Source organism: Peromyscus maniculatus, chromosome 14, assembly GCF_049852395.1.
Source record: "Peromyscus maniculatus bairdii isolate BWxNUB_F1_BW_parent chromosome 14, HU_Pman_BW_mat_3.1, whole genome shotgun sequence".
Classification (NCBI taxonomy): domain Eukaryota; kingdom Metazoa; phylum Chordata; class Mammalia; order Rodentia; family Cricetidae; genus Peromyscus; species Peromyscus maniculatus.
The window spans coordinates 29,739,820-29,767,438 of NC_134865.1; the positions used below are offsets into that span (position 1 = coordinate 29,739,820).

General features: G+C 40.8%; 1 protein-coding gene across 6 annotated transcripts in view; it reads right to left on the reverse strand.

Moving 5' to 3' along the window:
• Dock4 (dedicator of cytokinesis 4) overlaps positions 1 to 27,619 on the reverse strand; it is a 420,596-nt gene that overhangs the window by 208,275 nt on the left and 184,702 nt on the right. For all 6 annotated transcript variants that reach the window (XM_076550740.1, XM_076550742.1, XM_042260678.2 and 3 more), the window contains exons 2-7: positions 25,615 to 25,698; positions 23,306 to 23,346; positions 21,117 to 21,172; positions 16,109 to 16,205; positions 10,514 to 10,662; positions 5,181 to 5,265 (exon numbers count right to left, since the gene is read on the reverse strand). In XM_076550740.1, the coding sequence (XP_076406855.1) occupies positions 5,181 to 5,265; positions 10,514 to 10,662; positions 16,109 to 16,205; positions 21,117 to 21,172; positions 23,306 to 23,346; positions 25,615 to 25,698 (512 nt within the window). The remainder of the gene's footprint in view (positions 1 to 5,180; positions 5,266 to 10,513; positions 10,663 to 16,108; positions 16,206 to 21,116; positions 21,173 to 23,305; positions 23,347 to 25,614; positions 25,699 to 27,619) is intronic.

The following is a 27,619-nucleotide window of genomic DNA, read 5'->3' on the forward strand; positions in this document are numbered from 1 at the left end:
CGTGGTGAAGAAAGGATTCATTTTAGCACTTGGAATTTGAACTCTATGGCCATGGGCAGTTGTTAGTGGTGAAGGCACACTGCCACATTTCTATATCAGCTACCTTTTCTTTTAAGGCTGGTAAATAGAGTTTAATAATACCAAATGACTGGCTAACTTTTTGCAATTGACAGCTGTTAAGTGCAATTGCATAACATCATGAGAAAGTTTATGCACTTCTTTTATTATGAACTATCTAAAAGCAAAAGATCACAAGTAACCCACTAAACAGATCTTTAGTCACCTCATACTCCCCAGGCACACTGGCAGGGGAAGCAAAATTTTCCCCCGTTTCTGTGAAGCTTGCTCTATTTTGTACTTTCAAAATTCTTGCACTCTGGCAAAAGACACATCACATGCTCATAAAACTAAATCCTTTAATTCAAAAGGAAGTCCTTTCCCCTGAGAATTGCTCCTCACTTGCTGAGTTACTTAGAAACCTCCGCATATGTATAGTCTAGAGTGGAGCACAGCACAAGCTACTCCAAAGACATGAATGGCTACCAAAGGCCAGAGTGGGAGCCAGACACAAACGTCCCCTGTAAAGAACTCACCTCCAGGAGGTGTCTGCTCTTGACCTCACAGAGTACAAAGCTTCCGGCATCAATCATGGCATTCAGTATGAATCAACAGGAAAAAAATCAACTCCCTTACTCATGCAAATAATGTAATAGATCTAGAGCGGGGTTCTCAACCTTGACTGCACTTCAGAGTCACCAAGAGAGCTTTTAACAAATACTTAGGCCCAGGTCCTGTCCTAGAACAATTAACTGGGAATTTCCAGGGGGTGGGGGCTTCTCAGGAGCTGCAGGTTTAAAGGCTCTCCGGGTGGCTCTAATGGACAACGAGGGTTGAGAGTTATTGATGGAGATCATATGTGGAGAGCTGTGAATCACAGCAGACCGAAAAAGGGATAGCTGCATCTGAGGGGTAATTAATTGCTGTCCTGGAAGCTCCATTGCATGCTATGAATAAGATTCTGTGCTCCATGCCCACGGCACACACCCTTGTGTCCAGCACTCCTCAGCACACAGTCTCCACTGGCCCACCATTCTCCCAGATCTGGGATGAATTTGGATTTTAAAGGGTTATGATTACTTGCTTATCTCTTGGTATTTTTGAGGAGTGCTAAAAATATCTCGGTGAAAAAAGCATCTCAGTAATAAATTAAAAGGCAAGCTTATACTTTGGGAGCTGTAACCTGATGGTAGCAACACAGACAATAACCCTTGGTAAAATAATGTACAGCTGCAGATGTACCTGACAGCTGTACTGCATCCACTGACACCTGATATTTTAACTGTACCATTTATTAGGAGAAGAAACAAATCCACTCCAAAGATTTCATTCACTCAAGCTGGTATTCCTCATGTGCTACATTAATTCCTGGATGAGTGGGCTATGTCCAGGTTTCTCAATCTTGGTGGAGGGAGATGTAATGGGCTTTGGTGTGTATAGCAACCTCTAAATGGACTCTCTCTACTGCTACCCCTTGTTGTGACAACCAAATTCTGTCCTCAGGTCAGCCAATGTCAAATGTCCCCTGGGGTGGGGGGTGGAGTAAAAATCCTTTGGGAACCACTGTTTTCTATTTGGCAACCACTGCTCTAGACCACTAAGAACTGCTAATAAGACAACAGGACCTTGCAAACATAAAATGTCCCTGAAAAGATACTCTGCAGGCCCAAATAAGCAGAAATTCCGGCCAGTTAGCTTTTCTTTACAGCAGAACTCAGATGTGGCCTTTGGCAATTCAACCTTTGCAGGTAGATACATGCTTTCAAGGTAAGGTTTAGACTTTCCCACCTCAGATGGGCCTAACTGGGTGAGAATGATCTGTGAAAAGGGCTAGCAAAAAACAAAACCAGGACCTTTCTCCCCAAGGTACAATATCAACCTGGAACTTGTGTTCCAAGTGTGATACTGAAAAAAAAGAAGGAGGGGGAGGAAGAGGAGGAGGAGGAAGAGAAGGAGGAGGAGGAAGAGGAGGAGGAGAAGGAGGAGGAGGAGGAGAAGGAGGAGGAGGAGGAGGAGAAACCGTTTTTTTTCCTGGGGACATTTACCTTCACCCCAAAGTCCTTGATCCAAAATGATAATATACTGTCAACCTTCATGGTCCTTGATCTAAATTGATAATACTCTGTCAACCTCCATGGTCCTTGATCTAAAATGATAATACCCTGCCAAACAAAAGCAAGGAACTGGTGATGGAGCCCCAACTCCTCTCCCTGGTGAAATCAAAGGCAGGCAGTTGCTGTCAGGTTGCACAAAGGGAAGAGAGGAGCGTGGCAGGATGCCTGATGGAGAGAGGACACAAGAGGCTTGAGAAGAAGAAAAAGAGCTGCCTCCCAAAAAGAACATGTCCTTCTGACATTCATGAACACCAGTTCTCTTTTGGGGGGCTAGCATCCTTATTTAAAAACAGGAACATGGAATTTCTACTGAGGAGACATTATGTGTGTGTGTGCGCAAAAATTACTATGTTTTATGTTCCTCGTCTGTAAAGAGATGATTTTGGACCAGAATCTGAGCTATAAAATACCACATCACCCCCTTATTGTCTTTCCCAGAAATGGAAGAAATTGCTAATCCATCAGGGCCTACATGAAATCCTAGACTCTCAGCATCATTGCCATTCAGGCCACCACCATCAATAAAGTGCAATGTTAATAGAGGTGAAATCAATTGACACCCTATATCCAATGCTAAAAGGAAAGACAGAGGCAGAGTTATATATAGAAATCCAAACTAGGGAAAAATGTATTGATGGCAGGCATTATTAGTTGGTCATCAAATATTTCATATCTATAGCTAAATCTCCAGGTCCAACTATTCTCTGCCAGAGAGAGATAAAGGCAAGTGTTGTGTGGAACTTCCATGGAGACTTAAAGTAGCTTAGTCAACTGCAGTGAACCTTTGTCTTTGCAACTCCACAGAGAACAGACATAAAGGGTACAACTTCTGCAGCTCTACTGTACTTTGAGATGCCCTTGCTGTTCAATGTCAAGTACTACAAGGCAAAAATACGCCTGTAGCTCTGTGCACATAATTTAGCCACAACCCAATTGAGAATTTTCTGCTTCTACATCATTGGAAAATTACATTTGTATCAGGTCTAGGCTGCTATTATCCATGCCATTAAACTCAGAGAAACCTAATGCCTGGATTTAGCACATATGATATCAATTATTTTTGCCATGTTGCCTCTCTAATGAAGAAGAACGGAAGGTGAAAAGGAACGAAGCCTGCCTGCATGCTTAGGTGTTCTTCAATATGTCCCCAGGAAAGGCAATCATAATCAACATGAAAGAAGTACTTGGTTACTTAGCACATGAAGAAACACAAGGAGGTGAAGTACTAAGCCTGACAGTGCTGAGTGGATAGAGGTTGACAAGACAGTTGTTTGGAGCTACAATCCAGGATGTGCTCATAATACCAAATGACCTCAGAATCGCGTACTTGGTGCTTATGAAGGGAAGCACTGCACTCGATTATGAAGGGCATAGGCCAGGGAAGAGACGGCAGTGCGGCCTCAGGATTTAACACGGAGCATTTTAAATGAGAAAATAGAACCTCAATAGGTAAAATCAACAGTAAAGACGTGGCATTAGATTTGACTGATTTAAAGAGGTAAGGAGCCATGAGCAACAAATAAAGAACACAGATTACATTTGTTTTAAGAGTGGTGAGTAAACCTGGGGCATGCTCACTGTATTCTTTCCACCTTCTCTTTCTCCCTCCAATCACCTTCCCAAACTTTTTAAAGAAAGTCTCATGTAGCCTAGGTTGGCCCTAATTCCGTGTAGCCACAGATAATCTTGACCTTTTGATCCTCTGCCTCCAACTTCCAAGGCTAGGATTGCAGAGTCATGTGACAGCCCGCCCAATTTATGATGTGCTGGGGACAGAACTCAGAGGTTTTGTCCATATTAGGCAAGTACTCCACTGAGTTACACCCTAGCACCCCTCCGACCACCTTCAGCTGTTTCCTTAAGACTGGCCAGATAGTCTGTTTAAACGCAGATGTAAAAAAGGCTCACAGTATGCAATACTGAATGCCAAAAGCTCAGTGTACCATAAAGGAACCCTCTTAAAAAATCAGAAAGCATTCCGATTCACAGCATGAAATACAGATATCCTGAACAGAAGGGTGACAAGGAAGAAAGTGAAGGCACTGTTACTAACTGAGACTGACTCCTCATGCGTCACATGTCGCAGCTGAGGGAACTGATGGCTTTTCCCAACAGTTTATTATGCATGTATAATCATCAATTAAGAATTACCCATTGCTCTCACAAAAGTACCTTAAACATAGAAAACTACATCAAAAGTAGCAAAACCTTGAAAATGGAGTCTATTTCTGGAGGGCCTTCCTTCTAGGAACATTATAGCATGGTGTATAGTCATCATTGAGATCACAGTAAAGTGAGGCAAAAGGCAACATCCTTTGAAAACCCTTTCTAACCTAGACCTTCTCCTCTAATTTGGGGTTGGAGAAAGCTTACTTACTATCAAGAAATTCCACACAGGAATTTAGAAGCACGAGCTAAATTCAAGGACAGACTGGACTATGTTAAAACAACCAAGCCAAAGAGTAGACTACCAGGCAGCTAGGGAAAGAAAACGGTGTCCTAGGTGACCCTGGGATGGGCAGAGTGTGTGAAATGTTTTAGGATTATCAATGGCCTCCGACACTTAGAAACAGGCGGGCCCAAGGACGAATGTAAAAACAGCAGGCGAAGGCTAACTTCAGAGCTCCTTTTTGAAGTCACATATGTGATGGGAGGGGAAAGGACAGCACCTTGGTGACCATTTTACTATCCAGAAATATAATAGGTGAAGAAGTGTGACGTGTAAGCCTTTCAGTGGGCAAAGGCAAAAGAAAAAAAGGGCTTGTAAAAGTCCTGGATTTTCTTCCTAGAACCTTACTTCCTGTGGAGGGCTACGTGGAGAACTTCAGTGTTCTGAGCCAGGGAAAGAGCCTCGGTACTGTTGGGACACGGTCACCTCAGCTTGCAAGTCTCTTTACTCTCTTCGAATGAAACCTGGAACACCCAGTTCTTAAAACGTCTAGTACAAAGACGGCCGTGGGAACCACAGAATTAGCAGCGAGCCGGTGAGCAAACACTCTGTGTACCTACCAGTCGGTACAGCTCAGTGATGCTGATGTCCTCGGGGTCTACCATCGCGTACTCCTTCCGAGGCACCAGGTCTAGTCCCAGTTGTCTAGAAAACAAATTTCAAACATTGGGGAGCAAAGTCACCTTTATGGAATGTACTCAGAATGTTTTCACTACAGTGTCTGGAAATGTAATCAAACCTGACCAGACACACTGCCCCGCCCCCACTGTGTCCAGCATGACTTGTTTCTGCAGTTGGAATGGACATAGCAGAGAGTCGTGTAAAACTGGGAAACAGAATATGACAGAGGCCAATCATGGCAGGATGCATTAGTGCTCTCAAGGAAACGATCCTGCCATTTGATACTATGTGGTGGAGACCTTTCAACAACCCACAAACCAGCAACAGAGAAGCCCTCCTAAACTGGAGTACACTAGAAACTAGAGTTAGCCATAATTTGGTTTTAGAAAAAGGAGTAAGAAGAGAGAAGTCTGGCCTTTAGGGTTCGATCTAGGCTACCGGGAGTCAATATGTACCCTGTGAAGCCCCAGGAACTTACGCATGTTTCTTGTCCATGGCAAGCTCTGGGGTCAGACTGCGAAGGCATGGGGCAGAGAGGAAGCACAGCTCAGGCCTGTCCATGGTGGTGAAATGGTTTTGTGTTGGGTGTTACTGTGGCCAATATGTGGTTAAAGTTGAGGCTCTAGCAACTTCAGGTTATTGATCTGATTCTCAGTTTAGAATGTCTTACCATGGACAGGAGAACATGAGTGTAACCCTTTTCCCTGACAGTTTCCCTCCAGTGATACTGTTAGCATGTTCCTCTCCAGGGCAACTGCTGTGCGACACTGATACCATTTACCTCCTTAAGTATCCGTAGTCACTCCAAAAGGCTCCCCAGGCTTTTTTCCCTGTCAACCATACTCTCCTCTTTTCCAGACTCCTGTTTTCATGCTTAATTTGTTGAGAATAATTGACTCTGCAGCCCTCTCATAGCATCTCTCTCCAAGATAGAAGCCTTCCGGCACTGTACGTCTAATTACAGAACTACAGCTTTCTTAACTTCTGTATTAAAAATAACAGGGAATCCTGAAATTCTATGCTCCAAAATATCATTAAAGTTGCATCATTAAAATGATTAATTCAGTACCTAATTCGAGCCAAGCACTGGCCGGCCACTCTGAAAACTACTAGCTGTTAAAATGGGAAGGCTGTCAGTTGACACTAAACTCCTTTCCTTATTTTCTTAAATGATGTTCAGATACTCAAAGAAACCACACATCTATTCTCGGAGGTGAATTTTCAGATCACAGTAAGTACAGCTGTTTATTCTCAAAGTGGTCACATCTTCCCATGCTATCCCACTCCAGGTAAACTGACAGGGTCAGTTCCCATTCTCTGTCTCCTCCCAGAAGTCACTGAGCTGGGTTGTGAGGTATCATTTGACACCAGGTTCACCTTGCTGATGAAAGATTTGTGTTACAGGTTCCAGAATGTACAATCACATAAGAATCTTAGCACCTGCCTTAGTCAAAGTTTCTTCTAAGAAAGGGTGCCTAAGCTCCATTCTCTCCCAGGAGGGTATTCATGTGTCTGTCTCTTCAGGCTGGCCCTCGTGTGGGCACCTAACATCTGTGGAAACAATCCACAGCTGGCCAGCAGTCAGAGAGCTGGTATAAAATGCTCAACCCAAACAGGCACAATAGCATATCTACAGATTGTTAAAGATATTCTTTCTTTGTGAATCTGAATCTGAGAATTCAGATCCATCCTTAGAAAGAAAAGATCTAGGAATGGCCACACATCTCTAGCACTACAAAAATGAGTCAAGATCAGCTCCAGCTGTGAGCTTCAGGCCCTTCCTGAACTTCTCCTGGCAGAAGTAGCTTTCAAAGTTTCCATTCTCTGAACAGCCTGAGTCATAGTTGAGCTAGCTTCCTGATGTCAGAACTGTGGGAAACACATCTTACCTGTTGCCGTTCATTTTCTGTCAGTTAACAGGTACTGTCTAAGGGAGAACAAGCCACAGTTTGGGGTTTCTTAGCTCACAAAATAGAATCAGAGCAATGCTTTACAAAGAAAATGGAAAGATCAGGCAAGGCCTAGAGAAAACAGATGAAGCAAGACCATCCAGGATAGAAAAGGCCAGGGCTGGGCAGGAAGGGACACACTTTCTATCAACCCAGCCACTAAAACACTCTGGGACACCAGGAAGAGGGGTGAAGCTCTTCGCCCTTCTGGGTACTCTCCACAGCACCTCAGAGGCTGTCATGGACTCTATGTGTGACAGGAATCTGCACCCCCACTCTAATTCTGCCTGGGGATTTCAGGGGACAGCCACCTTCTACTGATTCTGTTAGGGACCGAGAAGGATCATTTCCTACTTCATCTAAGCTTCCCATACCCCGAGGACTCTTCTTCACCACTCTTCACCAGTCTGATATGCAACACGACACTGAACACACTCTTAATTTATGTTCAGTAAGAGATTTATGTGCTGACAGATCATTTTCCAGGACAATATGACCCAGTTTAATAGGCAAAGAAATTATCTTAATTTGCTTTCCACTTAGCACTCTTTAATAAGAAAATGAACATATCCTTAAAGGAATATGGCAAATGTATAATCCCTATGTTGATTATTCTTAAATAAATTGTCAATAAAATTTAAAGAAAATAGAATAAGGGCATGAGAAAATGTATCAATTAAAGAATGATTTAAATTATACTGTTCATTTTCATGGATTTTTTTTTATTAACTTACTATAAATTAGCCATAGAACTGCCCAAAGCACAAGCTAAAACTCATGTAAATCAAAAACTTAGCCTCAATACAGTCCTAATTCAGAATTTTTCTCTGCTTCCCCATTTTTCTATTTCCCCTCATCAAACTGAAAAAGAATTAGTTTGTTTACCTGTTCCATATTTTCTCGTGATTTTTGATAATCTAACTCCATCTAACATCCTTATTAACAAACTAGTTCTCATTTAAATGAGGACCAGCATAGTGACCAATAACCAACTACAACTAAGTAAAAAGTCAAAGGATTTTAAAAATAAGAAGGACCAAGTGAGCTGGGCATGGTGGCACACACCTTTAATCCCAGCGCTTGGGAGGCAGAGGGAGAAGGATCTCTGTTTTAGGCCAGCCTGGGCTACAGACAGAGTTCCAGAACAACTAGGGCTGCATAGAGGAAGCTTGTCTCGAAGAAAAAAGGAGGAAGAGTAGGAAAAGGAAGAGAAGAGGAGGAGGAGACTGAAGGAAGAGAAGGAGAAGAGGAAGAGGAGAAGGAGGAAGGAGGAGGAGGAAGGAGGAGGAAGGAGAAGGAGGAAGGAGGAAGGAGGAGGAGGAAGGAGGAAGGAGGAAGGAGGAGGAGGAAGGAGGAGGAGGAAGGAGGAGGAGAAGGAAGGAAGAGAAGGAGAAGAGGAAGAGGAGGAGGAAGGAGGAGGAGGAAGGAGGAGGAAGGAGGAGGAGGAAGGAAGAGGAGGAAGGAGGAAGGAGGAGGAGGAAGGAGAAAGGAGGAAGGAGGAGGAGGAAGGAGGAGGAGGAAGGAGGAGGAGGAGGAAGGAGGAGGAGGAGAAAGGAGGAAGGAAGAGGAGGAGGAGGAAGGAGGAGGAGGAAGGAGGAAGGAGGAAGGAGGAGGAGGAAGGAGGAGGAGGAAGGAGGAAGGAGGAGGAGGAGGAAGAGGAAGAGGAAGAGGAGGAGGAAGGAGGAGGAGGGAGGAGGAGGAGGAGGAGGGGAAGAAGAAGAAAAAGAAGAAAAAGGAGAAGAAGCAGCAGCAGCAGCAAAAGATCAACCAAACAAAAAATAAGAACCACATGAGGCCAGGCACAAAGGAGAAACTCAACACTAAGGTTGCAAATCAAACCCAGCAGGAGACACAGCATGTTTTCTGTCCAATCGTCTGGAGCTGAAAGGGCCTTTGTACTTCCAGGTCAGTTCTCTGCATGACAGAGAAGGTTTCAGAAACTTGTTCCCAGTCTTGAAGTGATCTGGGCAGGTGCAATGGCAAGGGAGTAAATGCCCTCGCCATCAATCCTGAGGCCCTGGGTTCGCTCTCCAGGACCTACCTGGTGGAAGGAGAGCGCCAACTCCTGCAAGCTGTCCTGTGATCACCACATGCACACACATACACACAAACAAATAAAGGAAAGAAGGAGGGAAACTAGAGAACACTATAGAGTCCCTAGTTCAGTGCTCTTCCTGACATTACACACCTGCTTTCTTGCTTTTATGTCTCACATGAATGAATCCTCTAGGCACGTTTAAATTGAATATTATTGTCTGTAAAAAGCTGAGTAGCATATCATATTCAATAAGATATGACAAGTACTGTGGGTGAGCGGGAGGGTTAAAAATCTGGTAGTGGGTCTGTGTATTCCCTAAACATTTTGACAGAAATCAAGTGCAGCTTCGGAGAAAGCCACTTCCTATCCTTAGGGGAAGCAACTTTCTACTTCTAGATTGATTTTTCCAGATTCAGAAAGTCATAAATTACTCATGGTTTCCTTCCTGGTGTTTTCTCTTTTTACGTTCCATATTCACTCTCATTCTCCACACCCTCCCTACATCCAGTACTAAGATCCACTAAAGGTCAAACAGCGAATAGGACCTTGATACTATTAAGGAAGGTAAGGGTGTGGCCTTGCAGCATGTGAAGAAAGTCCATCCTTGTCTTAGTCTTAGGCCATGTGCAAACTAAGAGCATAACCAAAGGTGGCTTATTCTAGGTTGTCACCCCTATATTAATATTCAAACCGAGTACAGCCTCAGCTTTGGTCCGAGTTTCTAGTAATTAGATTTACTACTTAGGTGCTTAGCTGTTATTTTAAATAAGTCCCCCACATTTTTATTTAAAAGTAAATCTCAGTCAATGACAGCCTTTACCTGAGCTCCCCTACGCAGCTCTGCAGTGTGGCTACATGCCTGCACAGGACTTAACACAGCTGTGCACACTGCAATAAGGCTGGTAAGATCAGTGTTTCCTTCTGCATCACACTGTTGATCTATGCCATGATATAGAAGAGGTATACAATAAAAGAAAATGCATGCACCAAACCGAAATACTATAGGATGAAAAGACCCATTTTAGTCAGAAACCATATTAAATTGATAATCTCCTCTTGTGACCACTTGTCCACTGTCACACTATCAGGCATTAGAAAGCAAAATATCTTAGTGCTCACACCAGATCCACAAGATGCGGCTTTGGGCTCCATCAGTGATGGTCCACACGAAGGCGGAAATGGGAAGAATGGGGAACCTGTGTGTGATTCCTCCCAGTGGTAGCAGTGTATCCAGGTTAACTCACTTCTACGCTCCTTCCAGCACTCTGTAATCATCAGTACTCACTCATTTCCCCAGTCCAGTCGGGCAGTAATGTGGCGCTTCACGTCCTTCATCCTGTCGTGGGTAAGATGGCCAACTAGCACCTGCCGCCGCAGATCTAGGATTTCATTCATGATGTGCCACAGGCGGTGGAAGAGATCCCCTTCATTTCTCTAAGGAATATGTAAACACAGAGATCTGGCAGTCAGTCCTCTTACTGGAATGGAAGGTAAGCAAAGGGAGTGGGTGACCATGATATAGACAGCTTCTCCATGGATAAATCTTTCCACTTCCTTGTCCTCAGAGAGACATGCAGCTCTATGTATTTTCATCCAAGTCTCACAACACTGCTCTCCTGTCCAGGCCAAATGTGACTTGTCAGTTCCCTAACACAGATGCTATATCGCTCACCCAGTCTTGGCCTAGCTGCTGCTTGAGTCCACAGAATAGCTTTCCTCTCCAAGAGCTTCTTCCCGAGCCCTATCCAAACTCCATTATGCTTTAAGATGTGACTTCTACCCCTGACTACTCAGGATTTTGTCTGAGCCTTAGGCTGCATGCAACTAAAACCAATGATGGAGAAAACATTGTCACCCACTTATTTCTTGAAGGTTGATCCTAATTCTTCATCAATTAAGCCATGAATGTGGACACACAAGGAGGTTTCAGACTCAAACATTGATCAGTATTCACTACCATTATCTGCTCAGTACTCAGACTCAAAAAAAAAATGGTGCTTTCTTATTTACTTAAAAAGATCACATGTGTTGGGTATAATCTCTGTCAAAGTCACTAATCACCATGGTTTGGCGGAAGAAAGATGGGTGAGAACTTGGGTCCAAAAAGCCTTGATGATAAGTTCAGTCATCAGTGAAACTGGACAGTACTGTTTTTCCACAAAGATGTTTTATGGGTTTGTTACCAAATATGTGATGATGGCACAAGGTGAAGAACACTGCCTTAGGAGCTGGATGATCACCTGACTTCCACCTGCGTCATTTCTAGAGTAAAACATTCCAACAATTCATTAATCTCTTTGAGTTTTCTCATCTGTAAAGAGGACCATAGTATCTACCACAGGGAGTTACTGTGAAGACACAGGAGCTAGTACACAGAGTGTGAGGAAAAATGCTCATCCCAGAGTAAGAAACATGTCCCTAGTCCTATTATGACTCAGCATGGTTCACAATAAGTCCTTAACAAATACTGTTTCTTTGCCAACACTGAAAAATATACACCTTACCACAGAGACATTGGGCATCTATCCTACATCTTTCTTAGCCTTTATAAGATATGCTTCTACCGTCTACAAAAATCATTAACAGTCTATATTACTGGTTCTCAACCTTCCTAATGCTGTGACCCTTTTAAATACAGTTCCTCATGTTGTGGGGACCCCCAACCATAAAATTATTTCATTGACACTTCATAACTGTAATTTTGCTACTGTTATGAATTATAAGGTAAATACCTGATATGCAGGGTATCAGATAAGTAACCACAAAGGGCTTGTGACCCACAGGTTGAGAACCACTAGTGTGTATGACTAGTGACGTGAATTTATAGGTTGTTATCCACCAAAAGCTCTCTAGAGCTACAAGACACAAAAAAATTATCAAGTTCTACTGACAGGTAAAGATGTAAAATGTAGCGATGCATTTGCTGCTGTGTTAATACTTGATGTTTTAAGGACCCATCTGGTACTGCGCAGGTCTGACAAATATGCTAGAAGGATGGGAAGCTTTCTCCAGGAAATCAGTTCTGGATCCTCCAAGCCATAAATAATCTCCTTTTCCTCTCAACTCCTAACTCCCTCTATTGGGCCTGTTGTCTGTTACTGTCTCCTATTCCTGCCGGCTCTTTCTCTCGTGTTATACACTCTCTTACAAGCCATTACGAGGGCACTGCAGCACACTATTCCTGTAATTAACTGCTCAGTGTCTGTTCCCATCTACAGCAGCTGGGCCCGAGCTCCCAGAGGTGGAAAGGAATGAACACACTGATTTATAGGTGTTATTTCTTGCACACCTCCAGAAGCAGTTCCTGTTTAGGTCATACGTATGAATAAGCAGAAGACCAAGAAACATTGGAGGGTATCTGTGGTGGGAAGGGAAAATCCACCAAGTGAAAATAAATTACATAAGAGAGCTATGAAAGGCCAGGACTCATGCAGCCAAGTAGAGAGGTCACATCCTCACCATCACAGGGGCAAAGGCATGTGTCTGCTCATGTTGTTTAGTAGGGGGACCTTGATCATATCTTCTGACAAGGGATGCTGACGTGAGAAGGTAGCAAAATCTTTCATAAAAATGAGAACCAGCTGGTCAGCTCCCTCTCAGGGGAGACACTCTAAATGTGGAAGGGATAGTCCAACACACAATGGGCCTACCCGTCAAATGTAGCACATTACTTTAAGAAAGAGAGCTGGGCGTGGTGGCTATAATACTTTTAACACTGGCCACAGGAGGAATACCATGACTCCATCCCAGCCTGGGCTTATCAAACAAACTTATCACACAAACAGGAAAGCAAACAAACAAAACAAAAATAATGAAAAACATACATATATGATCTGATCATACAATTATATTTTATAAAGAAAACTGAATTTGAGAAGCTCTGAAGCATCCTAAGGAATATTTAAAAACTGTATTCCAGAGGCTGGAGAGATGGCTCAGTGGTTAAGAGTACAGACTGTTCTTCCAAAGGTCCTGAGTTCAATTCCCACCAACCACATGGTAGCTCACAACCATCTGTAATGATATCTGGTGCCCTCTTCTGGCCTGCAGGGACACATGCAGACAGAACACTGTATACATAATAAATAAATATTAAAAATAAAATAAAATAAAAACTGTATTCCATTTGGTAGTAAGTGAAAAGAATACATTACAATACTAAACAACTGGATTAAAACAAACCCCATAAATCCTCACAGTATATTGGACATGCACCCAAAAGTAAACTGTTGTTTCCTATGTTAGAGAGTGGCTGAGGTGTGATTTGGTTTAAAATGAAAAGAAAACAGGTTTCTGGGGCAGCAGACCTAGGTTTTGACTCTGGCTTTACTGCTTAGTGTGGGACTTCAGATAAATCATCTTTGATAAGATTCAAGAATAAAACTACCTAGAAGAACCCCAGGTAAGAAGAGAGATGTAAAACATAGATCAGGGTCTGCCTTCCTCTTCAACATTATTCCTACTTACACTGATGAATTGATTAAGATGTATTTTGAAGGTGATTATTTAAGCCCTTATTTAACTATTTAAACCCTATTTAAAAGAACAAACTAGAAATTCTTAAGCAGTTACCATTGTTTTATATGCTTTTAAATGTCTACATACATTGTTGGGAGGCCCTGCTGGTCAGAGGCTGCCGTCTACCACAGCTTGGCAGCTTTCTCTAAGCTCCACAACATGGAAGACTCCCTCCTCCACAGTGAGACTTCCTGCTTTCTACCTGCTCGTATGTGGAGAATGTTTCTGGGCCCAGAGGCCTGACCTTATCTGAAGGCTGTCTCTAGGCCTGGATGCCTGATTTATCTCTAGATGGCCTTGGCACAGTTTCCTGCTGGAAGTCTTCCCCTGCTGCACCTATGGTAACCAAGACTTGTACTAGGAGCTCTGCTATAGGACCCAGCTGCCACATACAAAGCCTTTTGACAGGACTGTGCTTTTGTTTTTTGAGACAGGGTTTCTCTGTGTAGCTTTGCGCCTTTCCTGGAACTCACTTGGTAGCCCAGGCTGGCCTCGAACTCACAGAGATCCGCCTGGCTCTGCCTCCCGAGTGCTGGGATTAAAGGCGTACGCCACCGCAACTTAATGCAAATTAGGGTTTGTCCCCAGGCTCCTCAGTCCTATATATTCCCTATACTCTGGAAAAGAGCTGAGCTGATTCACTGAAGCCATCTCCCGAGGGCTATCTCTGTTGTACCCATAGTCGTCTGAACCCTGTTCCTCACTTCTGCTCCCTTCACCCTCATGGACCAGTGAAGCCACTGATCCTGAGGAAGAAGCAGAACCACAATACATTACCTCATAATACTATTGGCAAACTATAAAACTTATGGCTTTCGTCAAACACAGGTGCTAGCTGGGCATAGCAGCACACTCCTTTAATCCCAGCACTTGGGAGACAGACAGGCAGGTTTCTGAGTTCGAGGTCAGCCTGATCTACAGAGTGAGTTCCAGGACAACCAGGGCTACACAGAGAAACTCAATCTCGAAAAAAAAAAAACAAAACAAAAAGAAAGGGTTAGGTGCTTTGCTTTAAAACTGCTAAAGAGAGTGTGGCTAGCGCCCGAGATACACAAATGTACAATTAACCAAAGCATCTATGCAACCAGGAAAAGAGAAACCAGAAAGCCCAACACTATCATGTCATCCTTGTTTCAAAAGTCAATCTATCTCTGAGCTGAATTTCACATTTGCTCCTCAAATAAATGACTAGTATTCCAGTATCAGACATTGTTAGCTAATTAATCCCTTTCCAATTACTCAGAACAGTAGCCTGTAGATTTTACTATGTGCAGATCTTTAAATCAACCAAGTCTGTCTCCGGAGTAGATGCCCAGAGTGGTTATGACATCAAAAGCATGTAGAAATAACTAAACAACACAAAGTCAACTTTGGTCCTCACTAGCAGTCATATAAAAAAAAAAGTAGATACTCTTGTTCAACTACAATAGGATATGGGCTTAAGTGTACACACACAGGCATACACACAAACACACACACACACACACACACACACACAAAGAGAGAGAGAGAGAGAGAGAGAGAGAGAGAAACAGAGAGACAGAGATATTATAAATCTAGAATGTTAAGTATTTTAAAGATGTACTTTTTCAAATACTTTACAAATTTACTTCCAATGCAATAATACTTGTATTTTATGACCTTCTTAATTAAAATTAAAAAATCTAATAGCCAAATCTGCATTCCCTTGACTCTGTCTCAGCACAAAGTTTTGGAGGAGTACAATCTGACTGTATATAAAGACTACACTTTAAAAGCTCATCTAAGACCTAAACTATCTTGTGGATTTTCCTAGTGAGTTCTAAAGCCATCAGCTCTCACAAGATAGGGTCAGACAACTCCAGAACAAATAATGTTATTAGTTATAATAAGCAAATTAATACACATACACAACTCTAACACTTTTTTCACAAAGTTGCCTTTCTTTCCTTAGTATATTTAGAATACTTTCTCTAACACTTAAGTTTTCATTTATGATATACTCAAATTTCTCATAGAAGTAGGATGTGCTGAAATAGACCACCACTAAAACTGCATTGAGAATGGCTTCATCTTTGAAATAAAAAATATTTAGGAAATCCAAAACTAGGTCTACATAAACACCCATGTTTGGTTAGATGTTTAAAGACCTATCTTTTATATTCTTGTGATATTGAAATACAATGCATAAACCAATGCTCCATGGGAAAGAAGAAATTATAATATAAAATAATTATGACTAAGTAAGATCTACACCCCTGACTTCCAAAGAAGACCCAGTGACTTAAAGCAAGCTCTCACATATTAGTTGATGGTTACTCATGGTCACATATTTCTTAAGGCACTTATCTAACTAAAAATCTCACCCTTAAAAGTTACTTACAACATAGAGTTGTTTCCACATGGCTCCCCAGTCTCTTAATGTTGATGTCATCTCTGTGATAACAGAATCTTCAGTGGGAATAACCATTTCAAATTGTCTGTGAAGTTGAAGAAGACAAAAACATATATATAAATACCAAAGACAACACTTTCTTTTAAATACTCAAGAAGATCAACTAGGAAAGAAATCCACTTGCGGTATGGCAGCCAGCAACCAGGACATGATTATGAGCTGGTATGAGGAATGCTATAGGTAAGGGTAATACAATGCCCAAGGGAGCAGCCACTTCATCTGGGTCAAGACTGAATGGAACAGGGGAGAAGGAACAACAGAAATATCTATTCCTGTGACAGCTTGGCCAATGGACAACTCTTTCAATCTCTCTAAACTCAACAGTTTTCATCTGCCACACAAGATCACCAGACTACATCAACTCTGAGGTGACTGCTATCACCCAAGTGCTATGACCAGCGATCTTAATAGTAGTAAAAGAAGAACTGTTCAGCCATCTGGATGCATAGCATGTGAACTTGTAACTAACCTGTAACTACAGCATTCACTAAGCGTTCATTTGACCTCACTAACTCCTTAATTATATTATTTGGAACAGGCCAATGAAAAACTGTGTATTACTAATACTGTTACCATGCAGTATAGCCAAGGCTTAAGATGTCATAGATATTAGGATATTCATTCCAGAATGTTCCTCTCTGTGTTTAAGATGATAGACTCTTTTTGTTTCTTCTTTTAAAGTCAGAAACAAGGATTATTAGTCAGGTATGTATGGCTGTCCTGAAAAGAAGCATCACAAGGCGATAAATGAGAGGAGGGCTTTCGTTTGCCCTTTGGTCCTGCCTTTAGCATAGAAGACTCTTTTTCATCTCTAGTTTCTTTTGTCAAATTCTTTCTGGTTTTGTGCAGGTTCAAGAGGTTATATGGTCATTATCATTACTGCCTCTCAGAAGAATGCAATCAGCAATATCAATGGAGACTATTTCCTTTATTTCAGGTTTATTTTTCAAAGGCCAATATCTCATATGTAAAAGGAAACAGCTTATTAAATTCCAAGGGAGATTCCTTCTTAGCATGAGCCTAACTGCTCTGCAGCTCCTTTATGATGTCATGTCCAATCTTGCCTTGATTCTTCCTCTAATTGAGCTCCATCTCCTCATGTCTCATTATTGCTAAAATCCTATCCTGTGAATATTTCCCTTATTTCTAGGGCATAAGTGAAGCTGAAAATGTAAAACTGGATTTGAAACTAGAAAGAAAGTAAACAGTAATGTAAACCCTGTGGAGGATGCAGTACCCCGTTCAAAGAGCCTACACATGACACTTCCCAAAGGTACAACATTTACTCTGCTTTTGAAGCAGCTGTTGCAATTTAAATGATGAATATTTGGATTCAGAGATTATAAAATGATCCTCTACAAAGTCCAAGAGGAAACAAGAAATCTCCAGGAATCCTTCCCACTGCACTCAACATCTTAAAAGTGAGGTCTTAGCAAGAATTAAACAATGCAGAAGTGGCTCCCCTAATTCACAAACTCCCATTTAATTTAAAGACCCCCATCGTAGACCCTACTTTGCTCTGAAGACCTAGGAAAGAACCACAGACAATTCAATATGTGGAAAGTTCACTTGGGGTTATCCAAACAAAATGCAAAACTCTAACACAAAATACCATGCAGAGAGGGCAGTTCTTTTGTATTAATTACATAAACTCCTAAATTAGTGTTGAAATAATCTATCTTAAGCAACTGCCCTGAAATATATTCTGTTCAGTTATTCTGGGACAAACTTGACATCAGCCTCATCCTAGCAGTCGGTCCATCAGGCTAAAAATCTGCTTAAGTAAGTTGGGTGATACCAACATCCTGACGACCTTCTCTCTCGGGAACAGCAAGCGCCAACATTCTGGGTCCTTGAACGTTTCCAGGACAAAGTTTTTCTCCTAGAGTCCTGGAACCATGAATCTACATCGACTGCAGTAACTGCTTTTTAGAAAAGAGTCTGTCTACCCTAAATTCCCATTGCCCTATGACCCCCATCAGGCCCGGTGATGGCCTAGAACCTGTAAATCTTCTACTCAAACAACCAAATTCTGGGACGCCTTTTCCCACATTTACCATTTCTTGAGGCTCATGGAGTTGGGAGAGATATACACCAGGATACCAGGAATAACAACAAAAATATAGGGCTGAAGACACGGCTTAGCTGTTAACAGCTCCGGCTGCAATTACACAGGATGCAGGATCTAGTCTCAGCACCCACATGGTGGCTCACAACCACCCATAAATTCAGGATCTGAGCATCCAACCCCCTCTTCAGGCATCTGAGGGCACCAGGCACACATATGGTACACAGACATGTGTGCAGTCAAATGCTCATACACATAAGATAAATTTTAAAAATTGAACAAAGGAAAGAAAGATAATGTATTTATTTTAAAGTTATGTCTCATGTCACCGGTTCATGCCTTGGTTAATTGCCAGCAGGACAGCACCTAGAATCACCTGAGACAGGAGTCTCAATGAGGGACAGTCATGATTACATCAGCCTGTGGCAAGTCTGTGAGGAGGGGTTGTCTTTATTATGTTAATCGGTGTGGGAACATCCAATATAGAAGTGGGCAACACCATTCCCTCAGTTTGTGTCCTAGACAGTATTTCAAAATTCAAAAGCTAGGCACAAGAGGGCACGTTTTCATTAGCTGTTCTCTGCTTTTGGCTGCAGATATACTGTGACTAGCTGTTTAAAGTTCCTGATGCTTGACTTCTCCACCAGGATGGAGTGTTACTTGGAACTGGGAACTAAAAATAAACCCTTTCTCCCTCAAATTGCTTTTGTCAGGGAATTTTATCACAGCAACAAGAAATGAAGCTAAGAAACTACCAGAGCCTCTGAACTCTTTTCCTCCTTGAACACAGTGTAGGATGGAGTCATTGCATTAAAGATGAGGGGCATTGGGGTGGCTGAGGATGGAGGCAGCAGGGAGGGAGGTGTGTCCACGTGACCAGGTGGACACCTTACGTGATGGGGTAGACCAAGACCATGTGCCTCCTCCAGAAAACAGCAACCTGCTGTGACAGGTCCCGGAAAAACAACTGAGCCAAAGCACCAGACAAGGACTTCAGGACAACAGCTATGAACATGTTCAAGGATCTTCATCAGGATATGAATGAAGACCTTAATGAAGACTGGGACAACACAAACAGTTGAAGGAAAACAATTCAGGACATGAGAAGCGAATTTAACAATGAAACAGAATCACTAAAGAAAGCCAACACTGAAATAAAACTGGAAATGAGGAACTCAGGATGTCCAACAAAAGCGGCAGAGGTAAGTCTCACCAACAGATGAAAACTATACCTGGAGTCCACTATCTTGAAAAACTACCACAGTTGCTTAAAGTACTGCATATGTGACAAACAGCACACTAGTACCCCAGGTGCTTTACCGTTTATCCAAATAGGGAACCTCGATGTATTTGTACCATAGATTCTCAATGACTTGTCCATGTTAGTTCACTGATCTAAAATCTGGTACCACAGCTTTACACAGGGTGAATGTAAAATCATCCATTTTGATAACGTCTCTAGAAATTTTTGGTGAAATTAAAATTTAAATATATTATACTATGCTTTCAGAGTCCAAAGAAAAAGGTGCTATTTATTGTTATTTGCATACATATATAACTTCTATCACTGAGTCTGTACATTTGGGTAATAAAATAAAATTTACAATTAATTCACAGATGATTCCTTATGACATTGGCACCAAATATATGTGTCAAAAATCCACCTTACAACAAATTATTTACTTGTGTTAACTACTCAGCACCAGGCATATTTTGTAGGACCTCATTTGCTTGATATGATTCTGACAGCTGCTTCCAGTCAGTTTAGAAGTGAAAATATTGTTAAATACACAAGAAGTTCTCAGTGATCAATGAAATCTGTGCAATAAAACATAGCATTCAGGCATATCAGATGATTTGTTTTGTGATAATAGTTATTATTTAAATTACACGCTGAAGAAGCATGCAAAGTTTTTTTTTTCTTTTAAATGCATAGATTTTAAGTGAGTTTGTATTTTTTGTGTTGGGCCACATTTGGGGTAATCTGTGACTGGATACAATCCATAGATCAAATATCAGAATAATGTATGAAGTAACACAGGACATGGTATTATACTCACGTGGGGGAGGAGATCAGCTTTGCTTTTCTTGTTCTTATGCTTTTGAGACAAGGCTTTACTATGTGGCCCTGGCTGGCCTGGAACTCACTGTGTAGACCAGGCTATCCTCAAACTCAACAGAGACCTGCCTGTCTCTGTTTCCTGAGAGCTGAGATTAAAGGTTAACCACCACACACAGCTTTGTTTTTCACTTTTTATCTGGTATTAGTGTGTGTGTGTGTGTGTGTGTGTGTGTGTGTGTGTGTGTGTGTGTGTGTGTGATGTATATGAGGTCATGCATGTGCTGTGGCACGTGGGGGTCAGGAGACATTTTGTGGAGTGAGTTCTCGTCTTCGGCTTTGTGTGGCTTTCGGAGATCAAACTCAGGTTGTCAGGTTTCCACAGCAAGCACTCTACTTCCTCAGCACCACACTGGCCCCAGGCTTCACTTTTCTCTAACTAGTGGTAAATCAAGGAGGTTCCTGGGCGTTGAGACTATATGGCTCACCATGTTAGGGCCTCTGTCTGGCATGTTTCCCTAAACATCAGGAAACCAAGAAGAACCAATTTCTCTGTTTAAGGTTAAACAAGTTCCATGATCGATGGACAATGAGAAATGGCAATAACCCAGGATGCCCCTGTGGCTCAGCACTCAGAAATGGGTTCTTTAATTATCTCTATCTGCTGCTTTAGTATCTCCTATCAAACCACAGAGACCGTGGTTTGATCTTCTGTAGTTCATTTTGCAATACAATTACTGAGGCTTTCATTTCCAAGGAAGTCAGCGGCTGTGGGAAACCTTCCAACTATGACTATAGTGCATCCTTACCCTTTATTCTTTACACAGGCATTTTTCAAGTGAACATAGCTGGAAGGAAATATACCCTGGAAGAGAAAACATGAAGGTTACGGTCTCGCTGTCTCTTAAGGTCAGTTGTTCATAAGCAGCTATGTCTGAAACAGTTAACAACCATGACAATATGAGGAACAGCAAAACACCAGCACACTCTATGGGCTAAAATGCAATGTGGCACAAATCGTTATTTTCTAATACCTATTCCAACTTCACACGTTTAGAGATTTTCTAAATATAATTAAAAAAAATCAAATCTTACTCAGTAAATACATTCTTTTTCTTTCAGTTACTTATTTTTTTGCAACAGATTCTTGCAGTGTAGCCTTGTCTAAACTGGAATTTATCCCATAGACCAGGCTGGCCTTAAACTTGTGGCAATCCTCCAGCTGGGCTTCCTCGATGCTGACTGGCGGCTATGGGTTACTACTTTGCCCAGCTAAACAAGTATGTTCTTCATAAATAGAAAATAAAAAGCATTCAATACTTCTATATAAAAACTGTGGTTTAAAAGAAAAGAAAAAAATACCTATGATGTTGTTATTTGGCAATTGGTTTATGAGACATGGTCTGTCACTATAGGCCAACCTACAGGGAACTCTCACTATGTCGTCCAAGCTGTCCTCAAACTCAGCAATCTTTCTGCCTTAGCCTCCCATGTGCTGGGATTACAGACACGTAACATCAGACCAAGCTGAGAATTAACGTGACAATGAATAATTTTAGCTTACAGCAGAGCTCTGTGAGAGAACACTTGCCAGGTTTACATGAGGCCATGGGTTTAATTCCTCGTATTACCAAACAACCAAACAAAATTTGGGCTGGTTAGATGGCTCAGAGTTGAGCTCAATTATATATATATATTCTACAGCAATGAATAGGAAGATATTGTTTTGAAACTATTTTTATAAGATTTATATTTATTTCAACATGACAGAATTAACAAATAAAACAACCTTAAAAAAGAAAAGTTAAAATCAAAATTTATGACATGGGACAGAAGTGACAGAGAAATCATAATTTTTTTCAGAAATGTGTGCTAGATGAATAATTAAATATCAAAGCTATATTTGCATGTGCCCTGAAGATGTCCAAAAATAAAAAATAAAAACTTTAAATGAGGGCTAAAGTATCAAGAAATTAAATTTATATGCTCATTTACCCCTTAGGCTTTCCTTGGGACTAATCTAAAATAATGAAATGAAGTAATTAAACACAGTTGGATGTTCTTGCAGAAGCTATGTTTAAGCAAAGAGACAGGCGAAGGAATTTAGATTGTATTTTGAAAATGAGAAATGATACAATTTCTCATCTACAATTTTAACAAAGCTCAAGTTAAACAAAAAACATGAACAATCTATATGAATATGCTAGAGGCTCCACAAGATGGGCATTTGCTGTGATGCCTGACAACCTGAGTTCGATCCCTGGGAAGAGCATGGTAAGGAGAGAACCACCTATGTGCCTTGTATGTGGGCATGTGCACACACACACACCAATAAAGTAAATGAAGTAGGAGACTATGGAAACATTCAAAAGCTGTAGATGATTAGAATAGAGCATATAGTAAAAATTACTATAAAAAAGTCACAAACTATCCAAATGAAAGATAAAATGAAAGTCACACTACACCTAAGGGTCTAATATAAATATAGATAATGACTCTAAGGAACTTCCTGGAATAACAAGATGAGCACTTACAAGTACTGTGTTTCTGGTTCAGGCCCCATCACCCAAGGAACCCTTAACAAGACACTAAAACACACTTGTTCTTTCCCCGCCAGTGAATTACAAACAATACCACGGGAAGTTTAAAGATTAAATATTACCATTCAATATTTCTTTTGGAATATATTTCCCCTGCCTGTATTTTAATTTACCTCTGTGGGAAACGAACACTTCAAAAAGATTTTGTTTATATCTAATGAGCTTAAGCACTTCCCAGTATAATTTTTGAGGGCTATAGAGAATTATGACTTCAGGATCTTACCTTAACTTTAATCCCAGTTCAAAGGAATTCCCAAAATTATGAAAATCTGTATTATCATTTTTGGAGCCTGATTAAGAGCCCAACTTTAATTTCAATTGTATAGCCAAATAATTTAAATGGTCATCTTCAATAAAAAAAAAATCCTATAATTACAGTTAGACAGAGCAGTTTTTACCTTGATATTTGGGTTTTTTAAGGCAAATCCTCTGTACCAGCCTGTGGAGAAATAATCATTATTACATTTTTAATATATAAACCATGATATTATTTAAAGAAATAAATGATATGTTCTTTGATGTTAGAATTTTAATCTTCATATGACTATGCTATGCATAAATACAGTGGTTCTAGGATTAGGTTAGGTAACAGATCAATTGACCCCAAGTTTAATCATTTCATTAATACACTACTTAACTAAAATTGTACCAGAAATTTGGATAAATGGAAGTAAAGGCTTGGATCAAAGCACTAGACTTAGATAAAGAAGCTGACTGCAATTTACTAGCTAGTTTTTATTGTTGTTTTTGTTTTATTTTTTGCAATAGGGTCTATGCAGCCTAAGATGGTCTTGAACTCAGACTCTTCCATTCTTAGCCTCCAGGTTTGTGCCACCAAGCCTAGCCTACTGTTTAATTTGGGGGAAATCACTTTACCTCTCAGAGTATCACTTCTCCCTATTTTTATTAAGGGCCACACCATGTCTAAGGGAAATGCAAGAGTCTACACAAGATTTAAGGCCAAAAAAAAAAAAAGATTTAAGGCCACTCTAAATTCTGCCTCAGGTTTGATTCCCAAGTAACAGTGCCTGGTCAGCAGTAATGTATACATACATAAGCCCACCACCTCTAACAGTGCCTGGCCAGTCATGATGTAACAGATGTGTGCATACACAAGTCTACCACCTGTATCAGTGCCTGGCCAGCAATGATATAACAGATGTGTATACACACTGTATCAGCCCCATGTCCTAAGAGCTGTTACCAAAATGAGCTTATATACTTACATCACTGTAATATTTGATCAATGTAATATGCCACAGTGTCTATTGTGCTTAAGTTTTGAATAACCTAGAAACAGTCTTATAGTACTATTCTTGAGGAAGGCATCTCTTTTTTGTCGGTTTAAACAATGTAGCATATTTTTTTATAAGTGCAGATGCTATTTTTCTTATTGATAGGAAATTATTTGCTATGTAGAAATGTTTTATCTAATTTAACTTTTTTGGATAGTTGAATTTTTGAAAGAAAATGTTTTGTTTTGGTTCCCCACAATGTTTTCTTAGAAAGATATAAAATTAAAAAAAAAAGAATTATGTCTAATGTCTTAACAGCTGCTCAAGCAAGGAAGCCTGATCTTGAAGTCAGAATGTCTACATCACAGAGTTTATTAATGTCTCATAACAACAGATCCAAGATGTGTATTGATTTGTAACAATTATTCTAACAGAATCAAAAACCTTGACTATTTCAGAAATGCCAGAAAGGTCTTTTAATAATTATATTATAAGGAAAAGGCTTGATTACTACACCCCATTAAATACCCTGTTTCTATGCACCAATTTAAGAAGCATTTTATATTTATATACCAAGGAGAAACAGACAGAATGCATTCAGTAATGACACAGGAAACCTTATTATATTTTTGGGTTTTTCTATTACAGTGGACAGAATAAATACTTATCAATAGCATTTAAAGCCAGATTCCAGCCAAATGTAGTAGTTTCATTTGTCTAAACACAATTTAATGCCTGATGAAACTTTGCAAGATAGAGCATAATCATATAGTAAATCCCCTGGGAAGGAAATGGGTATTCTTTTATATATTCATGACATTCTAAAATCTAGTCATTTTGTTAACAAGAAATGTAGACAGTTCATCTGAGATCATTTCAGGGACTAGACTTCCAGGGTAGATCCTAGAACAAGAATGGAGACATCTACGAACGGATCAGGTATTTTTAGTGCGTTACCTGCTACACAAATTAATAGTAACGCACAGACTCATACAGTGTAGTCTACTAACGTTTCAAATTCATTGATACTCTTAGCCTGCATTTGGAGAAGAGAGAGACTACAAGGCTGGTGTGGAGCTGGCCAGCTCGCCTGCATCTCGTGCTCCTCAACTTCAAGAGCCCCATCTTTTGAGCCTTAGCCTCAGGTGCACCAGGGTTACAGGAAAACCTTCGAGGCCGAGGGTTAGTCATGAACTCCCACTGACAGCGTGTTCCAGTGATTTCTACATCTCATGTAAAGACTAAAAGGGGGCAATAAATTAGGAAAACGTACAACCAACTTAAGAATAATAAAGAATTCCTTTCCCACCATCGCACATTAAATATGAAAGGAACAAGTTCTGTCAAAAGTAGTTTGCTGTGACTGTGGGGAAAGGTTCTGAAATGAACAGACACGTTTTGAAGTGTCGTGCAGAGTTGTGGGATAAGAAGCTCTTCATCCGACTTCAAGCCGTACGCACGAGGCCACTCACCATCACACTTCTCCAGGATCTGAACGGTATCTCCAATTTCCAATGACAGGCCAAATGGGATGGTGCCGCGAAAACTGGCAATGACTGTAAGAAATGATATAGAAACCAAGGCAATTATGTTAATTCGAGGCAGCTATACTGCTACAATTAAACATTATTGCATAGGAAAATGAATGTGAGCCTGCTGTCATTTTCCTTTTATATATTTAAAAAGAAAATCATTAAGCTCATATATTTTGCCAACGTCTTGGTCAAATAAACACCATGAATATACTTGGAAACTATGTGGAATACTCCACAGGTAGTATATAAAATACCAAGACCACTGCCAGCAACATGTAAAGGTAATGATATTGCTTATCGGTCCTTGAGGGACCGTGCGCTTCAAGCCCCGCTGGGTCCACTCTGGCCCTCCAGGTGCCTGGCTGTGGTAATTCATAAACAGACATTACTAATAGATGAAGAACACATCTCGTACTCAGTACTAAGATTGGTTTGCCTGTATTTTACGCGGTTAGATACTTTCCCTGAGATGGTAAGCTACAAAAGAGAAGGGCTTGTGTCCATTTGCTCATTCTCATCCCTAGAGCCACGCTGAGTTCATGGCATACCAGCAGTCTCTCTTGCAGTGAAGTCAATGTTGACATTTTATTTCACAATGACTCAGCTAAACACTCAGCCATAATCCCCATACACCTTAGCACTCTCAACATTGATTGATTGATGCTTTTGAGAAGCTGGTTTCAGAAACACTGTGCAGAGTAAGGCAGACTAGGATGTACCCCCTACTGGAAGATATGCATCTAGATGAGTCATCCGGGCTTCTCTAGGAATGACAGTGATGTAGAAAGAAAGGAAACAAATCAAAACACACACAGAAAAGGTCATCACCCCTCACCCACCCTCCCACCCTCCCACCCACGAAAAAACACACACTCTCAAGCCAACTTGCAATTTATGTCAGGTTGAAAAGATTTTTAAAAGGTGAAAGTTTTAATCTTATTTATAATTTTGTTTCAGGTAATGAGGTTCAGATATAGCCCTAATCACTAAACCAAGTTTCTGTTACTTTGGGAAATATATTTGAAAAGCTTGAAGAAACACATGAATCTGTCAAAAAAAAAAAAAAAAATCAAAACACACCAATAAGTTAATGGGCTTTTAGAGATGTCTTAAGCCCTTTTATAATCTCAAAACAAAATTAACACTAGAAATCAAAATACAGGACAGAAAACATAACCCAAAGTGCCACAAGAAAGATGAAAATAACAACATGGGGACAAATTTAGAACATTTTATAACTGTAGACAAACACTAGTTTATGATGTCATTTTCTAACTATAACAATAAATACCATATGGCCTCACGTTAATGTTCAAGAAAACATTTGCTTTTGAAAATTGAGAGTTCATGTACCTTGAAAGATGACTTCATGTAACTTACAGATACTTTTTATGAGACTGACCACTGAATATCCAGTAGATTAATTCGTACAGAACTCCTGAACAAACCTGTACCTGGTTAGACTTTCTGCCCTTCCTAAGTTAACCATATTCCTCAGGGAAGCCCTGTGACTTGTGTCCTCACATCCCACCTTGCACATACGATAGCACCAGGACAAGTCGGTCTCGTCATTTATGTTTTCAAGTATTCAGACAACACATTCTGAAAAGCTGCATGAATATGAGGCTGTGTTGGGCTGAGCTCCTAATTGTTTCTCAGTTCAAACAGGCTGAGCTTGGCATGAAAGAGATCATGACTGTAAAATGCTTTGCTCTGAAACAGTCATGTTGTTTCATTGTTGATTTGTTATTTTATTGATTTATTCGTTTTTTTTCCGAGACAGGGTTTCTCTGTGTAGCTTTGGAGCCTTTCCTAAAACTCGCTTTGTAGACCAGGCTGGCCTCGAACTCACAGAGATCCATCTGCTTGCCTCTGCCTCCTTTAATCCTCTGCTGGGATTAAGGGTGTGCACCACCACCGCCTGGCTTCATTGTTCATATTT